The sequence below is a fragment of the Scophthalmus maximus genome, chromosome 18, assembly GCF_022379125.1.
Source record: "Scophthalmus maximus strain ysfricsl-2021 chromosome 18, ASM2237912v1, whole genome shotgun sequence".
NCBI lineage: Eukaryota > Metazoa > Chordata > Actinopteri > Pleuronectiformes > Scophthalmidae > Scophthalmus > Scophthalmus maximus.
In genome coordinates this window covers 15,698,652-15,711,650 of record NC_061532.1, presented here as the reverse complement: position 1 = coordinate 15,711,650, position 12,999 = coordinate 15,698,652, and the positions used below count along the sequence as shown (strand labels likewise).

At 46.4% G+C, this 12,999-nt stretch overlaps 1 protein-coding gene across 2 annotated transcripts in view; it reads left to right on the top strand.

Moving 5' to 3' along the window:
- Positions 1-12,305, top strand: part of LOC118289816 (disks large-associated protein 2) — a 77,788-nt gene extending 65,483 nt beyond the window's left edge. For both annotated transcript variants that reach the window (XM_047328436.1, XM_047328435.1), the window contains 6 exons: positions 609-967; positions 1,375-1,460; positions 1,544-1,950; positions 2,131-2,222; positions 3,888-4,040; positions 5,627-12,305. In XM_047328436.1, the coding sequence (XP_047184392.1) occupies positions 609-967; positions 1,375-1,460; positions 1,544-1,950; positions 2,131-2,222; positions 3,888-4,040; positions 5,627-5,842 (1,313 nt within the window). In that variant the 3' untranslated portion in view covers positions 5,843-12,305. The remainder of the gene's footprint in view (positions 1-608; positions 968-1,374; positions 1,461-1,543; positions 1,951-2,130; positions 2,223-3,887; positions 4,041-5,626) is intronic.
- The last annotated feature ends 694 nt before the right edge of the window (positions 12,306-12,999 follow it).

Here is a 12,999-nt window from a genome sequence, read left to right as displayed (position 1 = left end):
CCATAATGCGGGGGAGGTTGGGTGAATTTTCAGAATTTAGTAGCTGAAAAAAACCTATATTTATCCAGGACACACTTGAAATCTGACACCAAAGTGTAGTTTTCCGTGACTTATTTACCAATGAATTCACTTGAACGCTATTATCTTTTCCACTATCTAAAAGTAAGAATTATTTTTGCAAATTTGTATCCTGAACAACTTCATCGGTCAGTGTTTTATCATTAAAAAAATGAAAGTGTTAGCGAGTGGAGTTGGTACCTGTCCAACTCTGCTGTGAGGTCCATCTGGATGGATTACCGTCGGATTCTCATTTGCACTCGAAAGAGCAAATCTTTCCCATGATCCTTCATTTCACCTCCGCAGTAAACGGCGACATGTTACAAAGCTGCTGTTGCTTTTCACCTTACTGACACTTGCCCCTCGCTTTGACTGCTCTAATGCCTAATGTGTCACCCTGCTTCTATCACACACGCTGTGATACAGGTGTACTGCAGCAACCTGGCCCTCGTCAGCTTCTGGCCACATTCTTTCACTCTCCTGTTTTTATTTTATCCTCTACCCCTTGTCCTGCCTTGTCCTCGTCCTCTCATCCTGCTCGTGCTATCCAGCGGTATCATATCCTCCCAGTTACAAGAAGACTCCGCCTCCTGTGCCCCCGCGCACCACCACCAAGCCTCTTATCTCTGTGACAGCCCAGAGCAGCACAGAGTCCACCCAAGATGCCTACCAGGAGGGCAGGCATCCGCGGGGCGGTCTGTGGACCACGGACAGCCTCGGCCGTCCCATCTACAGCTCCACGGACAGCCTGGACAGCACCAAGGCGGTCACCATGGCGATGGAGTCAGCAGCAGGCAAGAGGCACGCATCTTTGGGCAGCCACACCTCCGTCCAGACGTGCGACAAAGCAGTGCTGGTGTCCAAGGCCGAGGAGTACCTCAAAACCCCACGTTCCTCCATTGGGATACAGGTAAACTGAACACTGCGCCTCTCTCTTAAACCAGTCTCCTCTGTCTTCCCTGTCTGCTGAGAGAGCGGCGTCCAATAGGGTCCACAGTAGCAACAGCTCCAGGCATTTTAATCAAACAAATACATCAAATGACAGAGGAGGACTGGGGAATGATGGAAGTGGGCAAATGAGCTACTCTTGTCAGAGGTGTTAGAGATGTCGAATTCCAAGATGTAGAGATCTGTGTGAAGCACACAGCGAGGTTGTTTGCCTTTACACATGTCAGGATCAAGTGGCAACCCACCGTGACCGCACTCAGTCCACACGTCCAGACTTCAGTGCATGTCTGAGAGCAGCTTATGAAACATGTACATCCTGTTAAATGTGTGTCTGTAAATCTCCAATGTGCGGCTCTGTGTATTCACCAGGTGGAAAGTGTGACAGACTCTGAGACTGAAAGTAAAGGCCTTCCTCAGTTCCATTCTATAGGGATCCAGGTGGAAGATCACAAACGGTACGGCAGCGCTGACGGAAGCACGTTTGTCTCATCTGTTCTTCGAGCGGACACATTCACATTTCATCACTTGTCCTTGTCAGGCACGGGCGCTTCAAGCGCTCAAACAGCGTGACCACCGCGGTGCAAGCGGACATGGAGTTGGAGGGCTTCCCCTCCATGGAGGACAAGGGCCTGCAGTTCGGCGGCGCCTTCGGCCGGCACTCGGAGCCCAGCACGCCCACGCAGTACGGCGCCATCCGCACGGTGCGCACACAGGGCCTGTTCAGCTACAGGGAGGACCACCGGCCCTCCAGTGGGCCGTCCAGCCCGCAGCCCGAAACCTGGCTGGTCCAGCCCAGCCTGGAGGGCTCCGAGACGGGGCGCATTTCCCCACTGCGCAGGGACGGCAGCTGGTTCATGCAGCTCCTTCACAACGAGACCAAGCGGTTGGAGGGGAGGTGCAACGAGATGGAGAGAGAGGCAGAGGAACACGACCTGACGGAGGAGAGTGAGTGCCCTGAGGGTATACGCTGACATATATATATATATATAGTTGACTATATGAATTGACCAATGAATCATGATAGGATCCTTGTGAATGACATTATGAAGACACCGTGTTGACCTTTGCTAAGCTGTCAATGGTAAAACCAGAGTCTCTCTCTCTCTCCTTCTCTCTCTCTACCAGTCCTAGGGAAGATCCGGAGTGCGGTGGGAAGTGCTCAGCTACTAATGTCCCAAAAGTTTCAGCAGTTTTACTGGTTATGTCAGCAGAATCTGGTGAGTATCGCTTGTGTTTGTGGACAGCCACACTGACACGACGTTAGTATGATACACGGGGAAACACAAAGGGTCAGGGGTGAACTGGCACTCGTGCACCTCTCCAGAAACAGAGCACGGAGATCGATGGAAAGGAGCAGTCCCCCTGCCGCCATTGACCCGCCGCGGTAAACGAGAGGGGAATTCCAATTGGAAAGCGGCACCGCGTGTTTGAGGCCATCCATTAATGCGCAGAGGCAGCAGCAGGTTGAATGGGACCGTTAGAGTTTGAGTAATGGACTGCCACGCCGTCTCACTGTTCAGCCCTCGCGTCGCGTCGAAGGGGGAAATTAAACCTTTTCTAATGGTAACTATCCGCAGAGTCAGCATATACTGTACATCAGAAGACGGTCGTGTCACAAGCGGGAATGTCTCTGCGGAGACAGCAGAGAGAGAGACAGAGAGACAGACAGGCACTTAATCACAGCCGTCTGAGGCGCGGCTAATTTTTGAAAAATGAAATGCAAAACCTCGTGGAGGTGGATGAAGCCTGACTGTTCTCTCACTCTGCCTTAGGGTTGGGTGTTGTTGTTTGTGCGTGTGTCTCGGCTCGCTGTGTTGCTCTCTGTTCGGGTCTCTCCCTCTCTCTCTCTCTCTCTCCGGAGTTAACGGGATGATGAATTAAGTGTAACGTCGGTTGGGACAAGCCTTAGATAGCCCTGGGCCCTCAGACTCAGTTCTCCCCTGCTGGAACGGAGGAGGAACTGCACGTTGCGTCTGAAAACGTGCTTTTTTAAGCTCGACGTGATGGAATCGTTCTGTGGTCTGAGTTCGACCTCGTCCTTTGTTTCGCCGTCTGCGGTAGTGAGTGTGTGGAGCTGCCTGACAGCGTGACGTGTCATATTGCACACGTCATCAGTGCTGCAACTCTGAGCACCAGATGTCTGACGTTAAGAAACGTGTGTTCCCCCTCCGTAGACATTTCTAAGGGTAGACTGAAGATCAACATATTTCATCAGGCTTTTGGATGTCTGAAAGTGGTTGTTATTCACTTTTTAGCATTTTATTTATTTTATTATTTTATTTGAACTTATTCTAACTTAGTATTTAGAATTGTTGTACTTATTTTCATGTTGTTTTTATACAACATTTTGTTTGACTGCGCTTTATTTATTAACTTGACTTAAATGTCATAGAATAAAGATAATTTTGCTAAATTACATTAGAATTTAATCGTTACATAAAAAAAATTAACAAACATCTGTGCTGACAATAATGGGGTGTGTGTGTGTGTGTGTGAGTGTGTGTGTGTGTGGGGTGTGTGTGTGTGTGTGGTGTGTGTATGTGTGTGTGTATGTGTGTGTGTGTGTGTGTGTGTGTGTGTGTGTGTATGTGTGTGTGTGTGTGTGTCATTAAAGGCAGTTTAATGTGCCCAGAAACAGTCAGTTGAGGTTATGAGCCAATGTTGGAGCAGTACTGCCACACAGTGGTGGTGATGGTGAGGTTCAACTTGTCCAGGAAGTTAATACTTTTAAACACACTGTCTGCATGTATCATGGTTTTAAGTTGGGTTTGACACAGATAATATAATTCGGGTTCGGAACAGGCAAAAGTTCTTTGTCTGAGTTCGTTTACATCCGTAAATACTGTTCAGTAATCCTGCATATCGCACCGCCGTCTGCCCAGGACCCCAGTGCCATGCCCAGACCCACATCTCAGGACCTGGCTGGATTCTGGGACCTCCTGCAGCTCACCATCGACGACGTCACTGCCAAGTTTGACGAGCTGCAGCAGATCAAGAGCAACCAGTGGCAGCTGGTGGAGAGTCCGGAGAAGAAGGTAAAGCCGGCAGCTGCTAGGATTATAATAATAATAATAATAATGATAGGTCTCCACGGGGCTCCAGACGAAACCTGCTGCACTACGCTGACAGACAGCGTTAGTGTTCCTGCGCCTGCCCGTGACCAGCGGGAGGCTAATCGTTCTTATCGCGACGCAGCGGGAACAGGGAGGCGGCATCAGCGCTGACATTTAGTGGCGTCGTCGTCAGCTGGATCTCAAGGAAAACGCTGTCACCACGTGAAATCTGAGTCATATTTTCATGCATAGTAGCTCATCACCTGCCTTTATCCCTAAGTGAGGCCAATGGCTGTTTTCTCCATCATTTCGTACTTGTGCTGTGGCCAGATATTTATTGGTCCTCTTCTGTTAACACCTTTCCACTTGTTGTTTACTGGCCTTGTTAGGTATCTACAGATAAGCAGAAGCAGGTCAAATTTCTTTTTAATCTATGAACACGGTGTCAGAGAGTCTGAGGAATTGGCAGCTACTGTACGAACGAACCAGTATATTTGCACTCACTTGACTCAAGATGAGGGGGAAGCATTTGTGAGAAGCACATTTTAGGCGCTAATGTTGGTTGTTTTTTTTTGAGATGGAAGAGCCACTTCAGGGCACAGGGATAATCATCTTCATGCCACAGTTGTAGTTGTGATAAGGGGGGCGGGGGGTTAATAGGCACATTGCAAGCTCCATGGGGCCGAGTGCTCCCAGTGACACAGATGCTCGGCGTCGGGATCATTTTGACTCTCATCACCAGCTTGGCACGCAGGCAGGGAAAGCTTTTCCTCGCGCTCAAAAGGTTTTGTTGTTAGTCTTTTCATCTGTGGAGGTCGTATAGGTGAATTCAAAGTGAGTGATGTTCTGGCTCAATGGCTTTCTGTGTGAGCGAAACACTCGGTGATCCGTGGATCGGACGAGGCAGGTTCAGTCTCTGCTGGGTACGTTCACTCTGACAAGAGGTCTAGCGATGAAGTGGTGAGAAGTGTCATTTCTGAGATACCAAGTGATTCTGTTCGTCGTACATACGAGATACCAGGAGTTCCATATGTTAAAGGTTTATATAGTCAGATTAGCCTGCAGTGAAAAAACGAAACTCCTCCCCCCCGAGCATTTAATTAACCTGACTCGATTCAACATTTATCATTTTCTGCAATGGAATATAGCCACTCGGGCAGTTTTTAATCAGCTGGTTGCAGAATAATAACGTCGCCTCTTCTTCTCCCCTCCTAACCCTCAATTACGCGGCCTTGTACTGAGCTGAATAAATAGTCTCCCTTGTTTATTCCGTAAATGGGATAATGTAGAATGAGCAAATTATACAAAAAAAAACAACCAACAATATAAAATTGCTGTTGTTGAGTGTGATACTGTACATTTCACAATCACTTCATAGCAGAGCAGCTGTCAAATAATGGCCGATTGGATCCTCTGGTCTATTTGTAATCCATCGAGTTTAAGGTCCCTGATTGAAATTATCTGGCAAACATGGCAAGTTTAATTTGCATTTCTCCTGTAAATCAACATTTTCTGTGGATTTTGCTTTAATAAACATTCAATTCAATCCTGCCGTTCTGCATCCTCAGGAGCAGAAGTGGCCACCACCTCTGCCAAAGCGGCCGGTCAAGGGGCGTGGCGGCATGACGCGGGAGCGCTCCCTGGACCTTCAGGACCGCCAGCGGCAGGAAGCCCGCAGACGCCTCTTGGCCGCCAAGCGAGCAGCTTCCTTCAGACAGAACTCGGCCACGGAGCGGGCGGACAGCATCGAGATCTACATCCCCGAGGCCCAGACGCGGCTTTGAGGTCCAACGTGTTCAGTCACCCGCAGCTCCCTCCTTCCCACCTGACGTCACCCATCCGTCACTCCGCTCTCGTCCACTGCGCCGCCGTCATTCCTCCGTTGCCATTCTCTGGGTTGTCCCCCCCCCCCCCGTCCCCCCGTCCCCACCGAAGCTACACTAGGCAAACGTTTAAGATGAAGGTCAGCCCCTAAATGTCAAATGTGGCACTGCCATGGGGAAGAACGCCCCCCCCCCGTCTTCCCCAGAGCGAGAAGTCAGGTGAGTCAGGTGAGTCAGGTGAGTCAGGTGAGTCAGGTGAGTCAGGTGAGTCAGGTGAGTCAGGTGAGTCAGGCGCACACGATGCTTCCTCCACAGGAAGTGAGGAAAAACTTCCTGATTGAAACTCGTGCAAAACAGCAAAAACTTGGACACACCAGCATTAGACCTTTTCCCTCTGGTTACATTTTTCGGTTAAAGTTGGTGAAAAGTGATCCGAGGGCTGCATATTTGTGGGTATTCATATATATTCATATTTATACCTACATGTCTCTGTCACCTGGAGCTGCTAACGTGAGGTTGCCTCGTGTAGCTTTAAAAGCCCTCAGGCGGATTCAGATTCTGCACCATGAGAATGAGCTGCTATACTCCAAAAAGGAACATTCCACCTGATATTAATTTCAGCCACATCACGTTAAAAACATTTTGTTTTTGTCAAAGCCATTTTAGCTATTAAAACTCCCGTCTTATCCATCGATCCACTGGGAGTACGGGTGACGCTGTGCGTGCTACATGTCGAAGGGAAACACAAAGTGCAACTTCCTCTCACCAGCAACGATGGTCTAGGGCTGAATCAGCAATGGGCAGCGGAGACCAGATGTTTCCTTGTATCTTAGCAACAGGGAAAGGCCTCAAAGAGAATATGTAAAATCTAATCGCAAAGAAATAATAATATACTCACTTTTTTGCTGAGGCTTTAGTGGAGGTAACTGTTGATATTCCTTTCTTAATTTACTGCCATTGTGGTTATGGAATCAGAATTGTTTGGGAGTTTTTCATCCGATCAGCTGTGACCAGTCCTGCTGCAGCCGTCGACCATGTGTTGCTGCGCGAGATCTGAAAACGATGCTAATACTCCACCACCATCTCCACATTTATTCATTTTCATTCATAAAAAAAAGCCACCACCCGCTCTTTGAACTCAACACTCAACATTTATATATATTAAAAAAAAAAAAAAGATATGTACGTTATTTGCTGCTGGATGTACATTTCCATTGCAGGACAAATATGAATTATTAACAGAAGACAGTTTTTTGCGCAGCCTGGAAGAGGTGACTGTATGAAACAATGCATTTTTGCACCTTATAATATTCATGTTTGTATTTCCAAGGGAAATGTAGTTTATGACGCTCATGTGATATTGTTGCAGTTGAATTGCAAGGACAGATATGGAAAACTTTTACTCTTATAGGTCATATGAACTTGCACCTCGTGTTGTTTTTCATTTCTTTTCTTTCTCTCTGACGGCGCCCAGGCCTCTCATAAATACAATATTGTGATTCTGAACACTTTTGATTATTCTCACAGTATCTGTCATATGAGCAACATCACCCGCTACAGTGACCATCCAGTCGCTACAGTTAAGGGCAGTTTGTGGGTTGAGTTGACGGTGCGTTGGTTCGTCCTGCCGATCGCCGGCTGTGTTTCTGGGCGGACAGAAATCATTTTCTCACCACACGCTGCATCCGACCCTCTCTGTTCCACGTGGCGCATAATGAAAAACACTCTGTGTCGTCCTTTTGATCTGCTCATGTAGTCTAGGAAAGACAGGTGCAAATGACACTTTAACAATATTCAGTTACTATAGTAAATGGTGCTGCTTTTTACTCTAAAACTGTTTGTCCTTTACCCAGTCCTATGTGCACGCACACACACACACACACACACACACACACACACACCGACACACACACACTCAAGGACTTTTTAAACAGAGATTTATTAACATGGTGCCCGTTTTTCTCTCCGAAACGACCTGTGGCAGACTGTGACCTGAGGAAAGACCATCTTTGCAATGCTCTTGCCCTCAGTGGTGAAAATGAGGAGAAGGAGGTTTCACGGATTAACTGACGCGACAGCGTGGAGGTCAGGGCTATTTCCGTCCATCGGACGGGAGAGATTACAGGAGTGGACATTCCACCTTCGTACCCCTTGTCCACGTTTTATACTGCGCCGACGAAGAGGCCCCTTCACCCTCGTTTCATCTAATCCCAGTCTACTGAGACGGTGCAGTGATGTCAACGTTGCACCACGCCACTGTGGTCACAGCGGCGCTCGGCGGAGGAGAGCAGTGCTCTGTCGGGGAGGGACTCGGCGGTTTCCTTTTGCGGTGAGGCTCGAATTTGTCTTCCAGAGTATTCCTTTTTGACTTTGTGGCCCTTTGTGCGATCAGCGCTGAATCTGAAACCCCTCGCCTCACCAGACGGCCTTAAGCAAAACACTCGTGAATGTAGAGCTCGGTGCGAAAGGCCAAAGCAGAGGGGAGCAGATGCTGAAAATTCAAATTAGACTAATGAAAAGAAAAGTTGCCCCTCTACTTCATTTTAGTTTTCTTTAATTGTTTACCTTCAACTTTGTTTCATGATCTGCTGAGTTTGACTGGAAGACGACGGAGCAGGTCACCGTGGGCTCCGCATAGCGTTCCACAGATTGACCGATTCTTAAAAGTTGTTTCCCAGATCTCCACGGGAAGAACAAACGTGGAGCATTCGCCACCTGTCCAAACCATGTCTACACGTTTAAATACTGATTCAGGCCCACAGTTACACTGAGGGTGATATTCTGTAGTTGGATCGTCTTAGAATGAATATTCTAGACACTAGGTTACGTTTACAGTATTTTCCCCTGATCAGCGTCTTCACTCATGTATTTTGGCCAGAGAGCGAGCGAGAGAGAGAGAGAGAGACTCATTTCACTGGTTCCTCCCTTGAGTTTTCGCCCCAGAGGGACGAGTGCCAGCTTCTCTGAACTGTGACAACCGCCGACGGGGCTCCTGCGCCGATCCGGCTGCTCGTCCGCCGGACTGAGAGCCGCGCAAATCAAGGCTGCTTCCCGCCGACTGCGTACCGTGATTCCATCCCACGTGGTACTCCGTCAAGCCATCGCCATCATCACGCCAGATACCACCTACTCCAAACAGGACGTTTGCAATATTTGGGGCTTCAAGTGCGTACTTGTGCGTTGCAGCTCGTTTCGAATAGATCCCACTCTCCAACCAGTAGACATGAGTTAAACCTGCAGAGGGCAAAGGTCAAAGTGAAGTGATGGGGATCCCACGGTCATTGGCCTAAACGGGAAATGATGTCACTTCCAGTGGGGCTGATGTCAGACGGGGGAAGATGTCCTCAGAGGACGTCGCAACTCTAGATATGAAGCAAATGGGGTTTTTCTCGGCGACGCCGCGCGGAGCGAGTCTCGAGTCGCGGCGCCGCTGTCGTCTGTCGCGACCCCTCGTCACCAGAGTCTCCGGTGGGAAAAACACTTTGATATTTTTCCTTTGGCGTTTTTTTTCCGCCTCAACGCGCCACAAAGGGGCTTAGAAGTTTGGCAACTACTGTACATGACAAATCCTCAGGTGCCTTACAGTGTTGACTCTCACGGGGAGTCTGGGCGCGGATGTCTCTGGGGGCGTTGAGCTCTGTGGAATAAGGACCGCGACGCCTCTCAGAGTTGCACGTTCGACTGTAGTACCGTTACCAAGGGCTGGAAACTGGGCTGGGTCGGGACCGCAGGTGTCCAGAAAAACAAATTGACTTCACATTTGACGAATTCTAACTTGTCCTCTCACTGTAATCGACTTCAGCACAACAGGCGTCCATCTAGAGGACATCAGACGGGGGATTCGGTTCCATTTCGTTATCCTTTTTGTGTTTTGGGGACATTGGGTCCAGAGCGCACGGAGGCTCTGCCGCGATTCCACACTTTCACTTGTTTGGAAATTCAGTTCATGTGTCGCGACCGTGGACAAAGGTCAGTTGTCAGAAATCAGCGGGTGCGACACATCTCAGAGTGCATGTCACACCCATATGAGTACATCACAAAAGAACATTTATTTAAAAGGTCTTCATCTATCTATTTTCTCCTCCCAGCTGTTGCAATCTCAAGACCTGTATGCACCTACAGAATCTGGAGACAAAACTTGACCAGCTAAAAAGTGCAATAGTGTTTCCATGTGTGTGTATATATATATATATATATATATATATATATGTACATGATGACAGGCAGGCTCACCTACAGCTATTGTACCTCACAGAGAAGCATTTGAGCGGTGTATTTGTCAGGAGTATAGTCGTGATCTGCACAGGGAGTATTGGTCGTGCCTGTGCACTATGCAGCAGATCACCTTTCATACACAGAGCACTGAACACACCGTGTTGTTCGTGGTGCTTTTACACTGCAGGAGCAAACAACAACAACAACAACAACAACAACAACGTGTGCTGTCCTTGTCATCCAGTCCTCAGTCCTGCACTCCACGGTCGCATAGTTAGGATTTACTTTTCGCTGTTTTAAACACAACGAAAAAAACGAGAAAAATAAATAAATAATGGATTTCCTTTTTGGCATTTCCCCTGTTCGGTCACTTCTGTTAACGCCTTGTACTAGACACTGAACAGCACCATGTTTCAGATCAACATTACTTTCAATAGTTAGAGTCCTGGATGTTGAAAAGCTCAGAGAAGTTCTGCAGAGGTGCTGAATCAAGACAACTTCTCTCCTTGTACTTTACCTAAATCTGCTGCTGCTTTGGGTTTTATTCTGACAATCAGCACACACCAAAAACATCACACACACACACACACACACACACACACACACACACACACACACAGTGCTGTCATGCTATGTCCTGCAGATAGCACCCTGAGTTTCCCCATGTTGGTATCTCGAGGATTTTATTTACGGTCTTATAGGGGAAGACTCCATCAGATTGACACCGAAAGCTTTTCTCCTTGTTTCTGATACAGTTGCGCTGCAAAGATGTCTTTCTATCGCTTGCTCTCTCTTCTCATAAATGATGTGGGTCGGTTTTTGTTGTTGTCGATGACACGCGGTGGATCATCTGTGTCAGCCTGTGTCTCACAAGCGAGTACTGTACTGTGACTACCATGACCATGTTTGATGTCATGCTTGCATTGACGCCGGGCTCGTATGAGTGAATCTGCTCCTCAAGCAATAAGCCTGGTTCCGATGTTGACGCTGGCTGTTCTTTCTTATCGTCAGACTCTTGACCAAGCTGAGACACAGTTATGTTTAAAGGCCTTTAAAGGAGCAGTTTGACATTCTGGGGAAATACCATAGACTGTATGTAAAGATTGGACTATATCACAGCTCCTCATAAGTGAAGCCAAATCCTCTTGATCGCCCCCTGGTGGCTGGCCGCATTATATCATAAACCCTGCCTCCTCCATGTTAGCAGATGGGACAAATGAATTATGTTACATGGTTTATTTTAAAGGCAATGCTTACATTTGACATTTATATAGTGTTTATTATTATTATAATTATTATTAGTATTATTATTATTAGAGTTATGAGCCTGAGACAAAGTGAATCAGTCTAAGAAGGATAATTATTCTATTTCACACCACAGATGCACCAACCCTTGGACACACGATCACAGTTCCACCTTGATTTACAGGCACATTGTTGTCATCATTTACATTTTCCTTTTGAATTACGTGCTTCTGTACAACAACTGGGAGGAGAACCTGTTTGTTCGCCCGTGTCGTCCATGTTCCCGAGGTTTATGAGGGGAGAGAGCAGTCACAATTTCGTTTTGCCTCTGGTGGAGAACTGTCTTGTGCTGTGGCCGTGGGATGAAATAACAAAAGAAAAAAAAGGGGCCTGCTCTGGGTTTTTGGAATGTGACATGAGAAAAATTGGATAGCATAAAAAGGTTTGTGGTTAGCTTAAAAACTATTTTGAATTGTTAGATATATATCAATAATGAGGATAAATATAATACCAAATATTCCGTATTTGTACAGAAATATACATATATAAATACATAATATATGCCTAATTTAAATGGAACTATTTTCCGCTCTTGACCATGGATTTTGTTGTTTAACGTTCCTTTCGTCGACATTATTTTATAAAGATCTTCAGATAGCATGCGGGATAGTGAAAAATGAATGTATTCTTTCGTGAGTCATTGCTGTTCAGTATCACAGCACTCTACGGATCCGTTTGTGTTCGTAAGATTAATTTTAAACTGAATATTTCATTTTTCTCTCACAAGGAGTTGTAAACGTTCTTTTCTAAATGCAAGGTTTTGAAATGGTTTTACCGATTCGTATCATTTTATCATTTTCCCCCTGCTTTTTCTCAATATGGCTCAGTATATTTTGCCTCTTCTAAGTACTGCTACCTACCATCTGTTGTAAATAATTATGCAAATTAAACTTTTGGAAGAAAACGACATGGTTGTGTGAGATCAGTCATTTCCTCTGGAAGAACCAGGGCGTGAGATCCTGGGAACTAAAAGACATTTGTTCATGATATTTTAGTATTCTGTCATTTATGACAGCACGAGACGAAGGTAAATTTGAATTTAATTTTGCATGAAGAAACATTTGAAGAATTTAGAATCACAACAGGGACAAAGAGCGTAAACTGAGCAGCACAGAAGGGAAACGTCCCCAGAGACGGAAAGAGGCGTCACTCTGCACGAGGTGGAGCCTGGAGGATTTGAACAGAATATTTGATTATTTATTGATAAATCCATGGGAAAATGTCACCCCAGGATTTTTGGTGAATAGCACACACCTGCCTGAAGAGGACACTTTCTTTCATTGAGTTGGTTTAAGAACAACAACAACACTATCTTATACTGAGATAGAAAAAGATTCATTTTAACTTTGACTTCTGATCAGAAAAGTCGCTGTGCGATGGAATTCGTAAAATGTCGATTTTGAATCAACATTACACAATTGACGCGTTGAAAGAAAAGAACCCCTGAACCAGCAGTATACAAAGGTCATGTTGTTGCAAATAATAATCAACATTGTGATCAAACATTATCTTGTCATGATATTAAACGGTATATAATTCTAATTTGGACCAGTTGAAAGTCCTGTCATGTATCCACAGGATCCCCATCAAGACGATGT